This window comes from Genypterus blacodes, unplaced genomic scaffold (genome assembly GCF_046128005.1).
Source record: "Genypterus blacodes isolate CSIRO-AG114 ecotype Tasmania unplaced genomic scaffold, CSIRO-AGI_Gbla_v1 ptg000021l_1, whole genome shotgun sequence".
Lineage (NCBI taxonomy): Eukaryota > Metazoa > Chordata > Actinopteri > Ophidiiformes > Ophidiidae > Genypterus > Genypterus blacodes.
The window spans coordinates 11,756,201-11,766,550 of record NW_027466834.1 but is presented as its reverse complement, the minus strand read 5'-3'; the positions used below and the strand labels follow the sequence as shown (position 1 = coordinate 11,766,550).

The 10,350-nt window shown below is 41.1% G+C and overlaps 1 protein-coding gene across 3 annotated transcripts; it reads right to left on the bottom strand.

Moving 5' to 3' along the window:
- Positions 1-3,443: 3,443 nt before the first annotated feature.
- ehf (ets homologous factor) lies at positions 3,444-9,523 on the bottom strand. Of its 3 annotated transcripts, none has more exons than XM_076142584.1 (9): positions 9,329-9,523; positions 7,438-7,549; positions 6,768-7,025; positions 6,143-6,190; positions 6,018-6,059; positions 5,844-5,906; positions 5,568-5,612; positions 5,274-5,469; positions 3,444-4,150 (listed from the first exon to the last, which is right to left on the bottom strand). In XM_076142584.1, the coding sequence occupies exons 2-9, from the start codon at positions 7,508-7,510 to the stop codon at positions 4,051-4,053; spliced, it is 825 nt and encodes a 274-aa protein (XP_075998699.1). In that variant the 5' UTR covers positions 7,511-7,549; positions 9,329-9,523; the 3' UTR covers positions 3,444-4,050. The 3 variants fall into 3 exon arrangements, with proteins under 3 accessions (XP_075998699.1, XP_075998701.1, XP_075998700.1); XM_076142586.1 differs by having other exon boundaries at positions 6,018-6,038; XM_076142585.1 differs by lacking the exon at positions 9,329-9,523 and adding an exon at positions 8,540-8,689.
- Positions 9,524-10,350: the final 827 nt, after the last annotated feature.

Here is a 10,350-nt window from a genome sequence, read left to right as displayed (position 1 = left end):
CTGTCCGGCCAAATGGAAGAGGTTTCGTTAAAAATAAATTCCCTTTGTAGAAAACACAAAAGCTTCGAGACATTTGGAAACCGCTGAGGTTGTGGTCGGAATGATTTTCCGCTATTGGCATCTAAAGGAAAAAAAAGGTAAACCTGGGGTCCTTCAAGGGCCCTTCAGAACTAGTGCTCATTTGTACGCCACTGCCCTCTGCTGAGGGGGAAGCTAACTGCACCAAACAAGGTACTTGCACGAACTATCATTAGCTTACCGTAGTTTTACACATTTTTAGTCTTTGTTATGTTTCAAAGAAAAATGTTGTCATTGTAACCATTTAGGATTGTAGACTGAGCGAAAGGAAATATACAGTTATGTAAACAATAGATGTTTATCTTCTTTGCACTGTGTAAACGAGTGTGACATTCCAACAGGTTGTCTCTCAGGTTGAGTGTGAACAAGGAAGTGATTTAGTTATTTAAAAAAGAAGTATGGGAATTCTAAACACCTATACTGGAAACACCACACAACTTGGCACAGAAAGTCATCTCCACATTTTCTTCACTAGTTCCTCATATTTTGTCTTACCAAACCAACATTGCAGAAGATTATCTTCCCATCAGAGTAACACTCACGTTTTTGTTTCTGTTCTATGGGGTCATGTCTTGTACGTGACTAGGAGCATCCACACTTTTCAGAGCCCACTTCAGCCGGCTGTTTCGGACAAAGCGATGAAGGAAAAAGGGTCGACGACAAGCCCTGGAAAGTGAGCTGTCAACCCAAACACAAGGTGGGAAACAATGTGAAAAGTAAAGGAATTAAGTTGACAAAAACTATTATAGAACAAACAAACAAAAACATAACACACAAATTCTAATTGCTCCCATTGAGTCCCACTTTCTATGTCTTTAAAAAGTAGCAGGTTGACCTCATGTGACCTTCGTATTTGGAAAAATTCCAGCTAAGAAATAGAAGTAGTTTGCCTCATTTCAAAACTGAGTGTTGACTTTTTTTTTTTAAAGCTGGTATCTAATCTGACCCACACACACAGCATTGGGCCGAAAGCCTTAGAGGTCCATTTGAGTGTGAAGGGAGAGTGATAAGGGACCTGATAAACTTTGACTGTGTATCTGAAAACTGAGAGAACACAATAGCCCCAGTGAGCAGACACACAATATGCCAGCTGCTTGTCTTCACACCCGTGTTTAGCATATCTACCATCACTTCCCTGTTCTCCCTCCAACATCTATCTGATTGAATTAATGCGCTCTGTTTTTAAATAATAAAATAGGCCTGGCATTACCCATTCAAATGTGATCAATTTTGTTAATATACGCGATAAAGATGCTTGGGGCAGATATTGTATGTTGTTTTTTGGTGAAACAAAGGCAGTCATTGTTTCATTTCTGTTGCCTAACACAATGCGCGAGACGAACAGGTGATTGCACCTGTAAATACATTTTGTCATCCTCCTTTTTCCCCAGACAATTGCCTGCCTTATTCTCATTTTGATCTATTTGTGTGTCATGAAGCTGCACATTGTCTAAGTGAGACAGAGATTGAATATCACTTCTCGGTTGCTTATTGGTAAATATTTTCCTATGCGGATCCATTACAACGTGTTTGGTGGCATATTTGCCAGTGTGCCATAAGTTCCTGGTGTCAGTGTCTGACAAAAGGAAATTGTGAATACTCACTTCACTAGTTTATCAACTTAGCAGAGCCATCTTCACTAAGATGTATTATATTCTGTTGCTTTCTGTAGTATACATTTAATCACAGGCCCTTATGAGTTGAATGGGATGTGGCCATTGTGAATTAAGGGTATGTAAAGTCCGTTTTTCACTTTTGCATTCACGGTGCAGTAGTCTGTTAGGGAAATCAAGATCCCATCTGTTTGTGCAGCAGAGGTTGAATTGGTCTGGACAATTTGCCTAACTGTTCACTTATCTTTCCGTGAGTAACCGTGTCAGAAATGTTCCAACGGTGAATAAGAGCTCCGAACAATATCTACAAGTTTCTGCTTTATCTATTATCCAGCAGTGAAAATAACAGCAGACGTACCAAATGTTCGCACTTTTCTCTCTACCCGATGAACAGAGGAAGCCAACATTTCCACTTCTGCGCCCTCTGTTCTATCACTACATCCCTGTAAAATACATTGAGACATTTTGATCTGCAGAACTTTGAGAGTCAAGGTTAATTGATACACAAATCATCTTCGTAACTGCTTAACATTTATAAATGTCAGTTGCAGTTGGCACAGAGTGAAGGCAGTATCGCTGAGTGCTTCCCTTCTTCCCTTCTTCCCGGATTTGAAACACACTCAACTTATTTCAATATCAAATTCAACACAGTTATGGCCGATTTAATAAAGAATGAGTGCATTTGAAGCATGTCAAGTGGAATAGAAACTACAGGGCAGAACTGCATCGCATGAATAACGTAGCAATATAGAGTTCATACAATGGAATATGATGGACATGCGTTTAAACTATAATTCTAGCTTTCTTTGGGTAATATAACAGTGTGTCAGTCAGTGGCTATTACAGCTGTACAATCACTTAAGGTCACTGGGTGTATTTTGTTTTGAAATGCAATTTGTTTAATTTCAGTGGGTTGGTAATTGACAGCAAATTCACAGTAAGACGTGTTAATGTTTAAGACATTTCAGCTTTGATCCTTCTGAGCCTTCAGGATTGATGTTTAGCACTTGATTTGACATACACACCCCCTGCTTGCTCAAACACTTTGCCGGCTATATTTAAAAGCAATTTCCTTCGGCTAATGTTTGTAACAGCCCTGGTTTCCTCCCCTGATGTGTGTGTGTGTGTGAGAGCGGACAGACAAAACTCCTCCCGAAGAAAGATGCAGTAGAGAATTTGGGCAAATATCAAAACAAACGTTGCAAGATAAAAACTGATTGTGGTATCAATCAGTGCTATGTAAAGAAGCAATCAGATAAAAGCCGAGCGTAGATTAGAGAGGGATTTGGTTGTGAACGCATGTCAAATAGAGGAACCTTTTGTTGACATTGCTTTCATCTTGTCAGGGCATCAAGGTTCAATTATTTATCTGGAGGTGACAAAATGGTGGCGCTGGTAAGCCATGGCATCTCACAGTGCCACAATGAAACCAGAAATGAACAAGCACCCTCTCTTTTAATGCATGGCGGGCGTTTAAAGCCAAGCTTGTAATCGTGTTGCAGCGGGAACAATACTTACAGATCGGAATCTAATTTACACACAATATCGCTATGCGGGTAAGAATCTGAATAGATGCAATTCAGCTTGCAAATTGAAGTTAGAATGCAGATTAATAATATTTATCGCTTATTTCTTGGCCGCATAATTATAATAATGTCAGTCTCAAGAATTTTCCCGCACAGTAACACCCACACATATGCACTTTTGACAAATGACTTTCATAAAAACATAAAAAAGCGACGACAGCCTTGATTTGTTTGAATAAAAAGATATTTATTACAGCTCAATGCAGTTCAACTCTGAATGATGGGGGACTAATGAGCAAAGATACATATTGTTGTTTTGATGCAGAAGTTGATAATTTATCACTTCTAAACGCATCCTGCTATTGTGTTGCTGCATTATGCATATGAGATCAAGATATGCAATCAAACATCATCCCCAAAGGACACTTCACAGTATTAATGTCAAAAACACTCCACACACATCCAGCGTTATCCACATTCTGCTCAGTGTTACGTAGATCTGTACATGCTCTCGTGGGACTTGCAGAAAGTATCGGATGTAGACATCGCAAAGAACACAAAGAATGCATGATGAATTTGAACATTGTCTTTTCTCAGATCATGTGTAAACCAATACGTGTAAGTGTGTGAGGTCTGATTGACGTTATGCAAAAGCATTAAAGGCACAACAAAGAACATCTCAACTCAGTGATGCATTTCAACAATTTCCATCAATGTCAACCGTTCAAACTTAGATACAGTATATATATTTATCAAAAAAGTGTCTATGAAAACTTACCTAACACATCACATTTACATACAAAGTGTAAAATACACATAAATTATGAAAAAAATCACTTCTCTGACTCTCTCCATCCTCTTGCATTCCTTCCAAACTTGTAGACCAGCCTGCGTCCGTCTACGCGTTCTAAGATTTCCCTTTTGTAGTAATATCTGTAACCAAGGACACATGCACAGAAATTCAACATTTATTCATTAAAGCACATTAGATGTGCATTTAAAAGCTGACCTGGACATATGAATGAATGAGTGACATCTTTCAACTGTTATTAACTGCATATCAAAACTCAGACTAAGTGACAATTCAGCCTATGTTTTTTAATAGATTGCAGTAATCTTATCATCTTTTGCTCAGATTTTTACCAATTTTGCCAATATATAGTCTATCAATAATGATGAATGACGCACAGGACTTAACATTATTACAAAATGTCCTCTTCGGTACAAAAGCACGGACAAATTCAGCACTTTTGTTTTATCTTTGGCCCACAAAATTTAAGCAGCCCACAGTGAAAGGTAAAACAGAGACCGCCAATCTGTCAGGTGCTGCCATCACCCTGGATAACCTTCAGCTTCACCTCAGTGAATGGAAGATGAGGTTTGTGGTATCTTAGGGAACATTCTCGATTTGCCAGTGGTTTGCACTACAGTGAAATTAAGCTCATTAGATTAGCTCATTTGAATGTAAAGCTGTGTCTATTCTAGCAACGGGGGAAGATTTAGTGAGGAGAGGGCATTTCAGTTCACTGGGAGCCATCAAAAAATTGTCCATTCTAGGTAATCGGCAACGGGACATTTGGGGATATGTGTTATAAAACGTTGTAAAAGCCGAGTTTAAGATGTTCTATTCTTAATGATGTCATCAACAAACAATAGAATGGTGTCAAAGTGCATTTATTTCAGTAGCGAGAGCATTATAAGCTGCTTAAGTAAACTGGATTAGAAACAATGGACTGTGAAATTTGGTCCTCATCAGAGATTTTATAAGCCATTTCCAAACTGAAGAACCCCTCTAGTATAAATGAAGGCTTTGCATTGAAAGCCCAGGGATTCCATTGTTTAAATGAGCCTCCTGACCGTCAGCAGGCAAAAATAGGTAAAAGTCAGAACAACCGGTACGGCAACACTTAGTGGGCGGAGCCTCTTTCACATTGCCTGCACGCTCACTGACCACTTCAATGTGAGATAAATGTCACAGCCAAATGAATCCTTCTGGAACATTCTGAGACTACAGGTAAAGCACCCACAGATAAACAAATAAAACAACATATTTCACCTCATTGCGCGACTTAGTTTCTCATAGGTCATGCTGCTGTTGTTCTTCTTCTTGCCCCATAACTGAGCCACTGCCTCGGACTTCAGGAAGCGGAAAACGCCCTCCGTCCTGTCCTCCCACTTAATCAGGCCCGGGTTGCGCTCTGGACTCAGTAGAATGTCCCTGATGAACTCCCACAAGTGGATTCCTCTCGGGTCTGAGGAAACGTTCAGAATTGCGCGGTCATTACATTAGAATAGTTGCGTAAAATTATAGTTTGACAAGATAAACAGTGTACGTGTTGATTTCACTTACTGTGTTTTCTGACCGGGTGAGGACGCTTGTAAGATCTTTTAATGTCTGAGAAATGTATGGAGAATTGGAAACTACATTGATTACACAATTACAGCCATTCTTTAGGTAATTAGGCAATCCCCACATTTTAAAGTTCACTCAACAACAGTACACTATCACTAACTGCTGACCATTGAATTAAACCAGCATCTCTGTGACACAGCATCATCAAAAATGCCTAAATTGCTTACTCAGTGTGCGTCGGCTATATTTATGGCTGTAATTTTAATTTCTCACCGGGGCTGGAAGGGGTGGGAGAGGCGGCGAGTGCGACAGGTTGATATGAGGGATCGAAGATTTCTAAATGAATAGAATCAAAGTCCATCGGTCTGTCACGTGACAAATCAAATCAAAAAGCACATCACATGCAGAGTTGGATGCAACACATAGATGTAGAGGGGTTTACTGTACCTCCAGGCGGGTAGCTGACATCTGGAAAGGGACAAGAGAAATCTACCATAAAAGAAAGCGGAGGCAGAATGTAGTTATTACGTTTACAAATGATATGCATCTGAAGAACTGTCTGTGCCTCTTACATTCTGTCGGTTTGATTTCCAGTTGTCCTATTTCGACATGGTACTGCCCTGTGAAGGAATAAGAGGTGTGGGAAAAAAGTAAGTTAACTAGTAGAGTAAACTACCTGCACAAGTGCTGAAAAAAAATGTTACAGTTTGCAAAGAGAAACCCAGCTGGTTGCTTCAACAAGAGAAACAACTGGAGCATTGTACTCCATTGTGGTTAAACCTGAGCATTGAGGTTGAACCTGCTGTTCCTGTTCTTTTCATTATAAGAACACTGTAGTGAAATGACACCAACAACTGTTTATAGATTAAACCAGTCTCACTATTGTTCACCTCTTACATTATACTATTACACTGTGTATATTTTCTTTGTATCTGCTAACAACAACTAGCGGCTGCCAGATAAGGCCTCCCTGTTTCTACCTTATCCCCTCACTCCTTCACTCTTAATTGGTTTCTTGACTTCAGACCTTCGTTGAGCTTTATGAGAGTGTCACTCTAGCAACAATAACAATAAATCCATCATATCCCTCACTTTATACTCTCCCCTCTAAAAGGCCATGCAGTCAGCTGTGATCTCAACACCCAACTTTAATCATTTAGCCTCTCTTTTACTCGGACCAATCGTCTGCATACGCACCACTCCACTTGAGCTCAGAGATGCTGTGGAAAAGAATGGGCCCCGCGCTGCCCGCAGCACGCATGAAGTCCTGGTAGCTCAGGCTGCAGAGCTGGTGACCGTCCATATCAAAGTTCTGGAAAGGAACGTTGCCGGCATCGATCTGGTGCAAGTCCATGACCTGCTGCAGCCACTCCCACACCTGATACTTACTCCAGAACTCAGGCTGGGAGTCGTGAGTCCACAGGCGGCTTGTGTAACCTGACATCACCATGGGAACTGAGGGCAGACATCAACAGTTATGAGCTCAAATGAAAGTAGAAACGCTGTTTGTCAGTGAATTAATTTTGTTTGAATCTAAATATGCTTTTGATGAGGAAACATTAACTCCAGCACCAAGGCATTTTTGTCAATAATTAATCTGCAGCGCAGTTTACTGCTGTTGAGCTACTTGTCAGCAGGGAGCCTCTCATTCAAGCATAATTCAAGCCTTGTGTGTGTTTATAGAGCTGCGGGCTCACCAGGAAGGAACACATCAGTTTCTAATTGTTAAATAGAATTTAATTTCACTTTGCAGATTCATAACCATTGAGAAAAGAGGGTTTTTGCACATTGGTTCCAGAATAAACGGTTTTGAGTGAGAATTATGTTTTGCTATGAGGGTTCCTGTTGTTGAGGTGATCAATCTCACCGTCAGTGTAAGAGTTAGGGCCCCAGGCGGTGGTCAGCTGGTGGTCGAGGGTGCTACTTGGAGAGATGCTCATATTGCAGCAGCTGCACTCTGATGTACCATGGCCCAGGAGCTGTGGGAGGACAGGAGGGAAAAGGAAATGCATGTTACGTCATGTAAGGCAGTTTGTGGACGCTTGTAAAATAGATGTATATGACCCCAAACATGATAATATAGCAGAAATAGTTGGTGTGTTGACAGTTGAGGTTGTAAATGGTCAAACAGGAAAAAGACTGATAAAGGCTGATAAAGTTTCTGTCAGGATAAAGTTGATCTTATATTTATATTATATTGATTTCTCAGCTGCTTATTTCATTGTGAGTGTTGTGAGTCGGCTACTCACTGTGTGAGCCGGCTGCTTTACATTTATATTTATAATTCAAGAGTTGTCAAAGCTGTATAGAGGTAAACACAGAGATGCTTCAGAGTATATTTGCATCCCATGTAAATTAAGCTTGTCAGAATTTCCACACCAACATTACTGTTTTGCCCAGCGGCGGCGGGAGGTGGAGGAGTGCTGCACTTGCTGTAATAGCCGAGCCCCGTCTGACATGATTCACTGCCATTAGCCGCTTTAAAATATCTCTGTAACTCGTGTTCCAGGGAATTGGAATCTGACAGTTTGTCGTTTGTGAGTCCACATCAGAAACGGCAACAAACATTTACCGCTCCCGCTTCTGTCAAGTCCAGTTATTAATACTTAAGATTATGAATGTTTTTATATTCATCTTTTGCGGTTTTTAAAAGGTTATAAAGTCAACAAGAAGCCATCATTCTGAGTCTACGATGAGAAATAATGATAGAATGGTGAAATGTTTGATGTTGTGGATATTAATCATGTTGATGTCACACCGACATCAAGCTGCCAAAGGTCACCATGGCGAAAGACATCAATTCTTTATGGCCAATCTTTGTAATACCTTTATGGACGGGTTATAAAAGCCACAAAACAAAATCACCTTACACCAAACCAGGTCACACCTTTCAACGGTAAATACTCTTCTGCCAAGTCTGTGTCACAGGCAAACATCAGAAAGTGTTCGACGAATGAGTTATATCAGACCTTAAACCAATCCCGGAATAAGATTTCCCTTGAGATACGTGACACATGCAGTTATGTCAATGAAGATCGGCTCCATAGCTGACAGTCTGCCGAGCCGAGCCCTCCAGAAGTGTTAACCCTCGCCGCTCTCTCTCTCTCTCTCTCTCTCTCTCTCTCTCTCTCTCTCTCTCTCTCTCTCTCTCTCTCTCTCTCTCTCTCTCTCTCTCTCTCTCTCTCTCTCTCTCTCTCTCTCTCTCTCTCTCTCTCTCTCTCTCTCTCTCTCTCTCTCTCTCTCTCTCTCTCTCTCTCTCTCTCTCTCTCTCTCTCTCCCTCTCTCTCTCTCTGTCAAGCCGGCACGTAACCAAACAAGGTATGGCGCCGTTTAACAATCATGTACTACAGTAAAAAGAAAGGTGATGAAAGGCATCGTCACACGTTTATGGATCGATACGCCTCAGCCTCAGGCCAAGTCGTTTTGAAAAATCACTGAGCTGCTTGCGGCTTACTGATGACGCGTGGTGATAATGCGTGGTTTATCTAAAGCAGGTAACACAGGTGGATCGAGTCTTGTTGAGGCTTTTGTTTTCGTCTAACATAGAATCCAATCTAAGTAATAGATAGCAGTGCGTTCATTGTTGCACCATAACAGAAAGTAAGCCGTTGTTAATACTGAGGATAGTGACTGACTGCTAAAACAATGGCTGATTTTCATAAAGTTCTCTTTTACAGATCATAAGACATTGCTTTGCATCTAAAAACACTTGCAAGACAGTTTGTTTGGCTTTATAAAACCTTTCTGTGTGAGCCTACCAGAGCTGTTGAAGCTGGTCCGAAGAGGCCTGATCGGATGACTCTCTCAACTTGGCTGAAAAGAGAGCAAGCAGAGCAGTCCAGTGCTCACCAGAATGGAGCTGTTCAAGGTTTGTTGGTCTTTCCTGCCAAGTCTGCCAAGTCTTAGTGATTAACAGATACAAGCATGTAGCCACACTAGGTGCTGCCCTGCCACACTGGGTATTTTATGCTCTTAACTTCCTTATACGTCTCCAATTGGCTACCTGTCTAGGCTCATACCAGGCAGGTATTTGCATATTGCATGCCCACGCATCAAACTACACACCCCCCACCCTCTGTCACACACAGACACACACACACACACACACACACACACACACACACACACACACACACACACACACACACACACACACACACACACACACACCCACACCAGCACCCACACCAGCACCCACACCCACACACACACACACACACACACACACACACACCTGTCATTACTTTCATATTCACCTTTGGCTCGGTTCCCTCATTCACAAACACCCACATAAAAAAAAATGTGTGCACATAAACACACACACACACACACAGACACAGATAGAAAGACACACACAGACACACACACTCACTCACCCCAGCAGAAAACCCACACACTTTTGAAGATACATATACACAAGCACAGATCCAAACACATTGAAAGCCCACAGAGGGAACATTAACTTGCTTAAAGTCATTGCTCATACGGAAGCTTAAAATAGCGTTTAACCTTTAGAGAAAATTTCCCTTGTGTTATTATGTAGCACAACATTTGTTTTCCTTATTTCATCGTGATGAACGAGGTGCTGACAGTTTAGGTAAAAGGACCAGAGAGAATTTATTCTTGTTCCTTTTTTTGACGACGGCTGGATAAACACAGGTGGCTGTGTGCTTGAAGAGAATATTCAATAAGAACAGACGCAAATCCTCTCATCCAGGTTACAGATTTGCAAATGTCAATTGTTTTTTGAAGATGAAATAAAGAGTTCTCTTAGGGGGGA

Coding starts and splice junctions, on each gene's coding strand:
- ehf (XM_076142584.1), bottom strand. CDS start 7,510: ATGAGCATCTCTCCAAGTAGCACCCTCGACCACCAGCTGACCACCGCC. Junction 6,191..6,767: donor CTCTGAGCTCAAGTGGAGTG/GTGCGTATGCAG, acceptor ATTCCTTCACAG/GGCAGTACCATGTCGAAATA. Junction 4,151..5,273: donor AAACTAAGTCGCGCAATGAG/GTGAAATATGTT, acceptor CCTTGGTTACAG/ATATTACTACAAAAGGGAAA.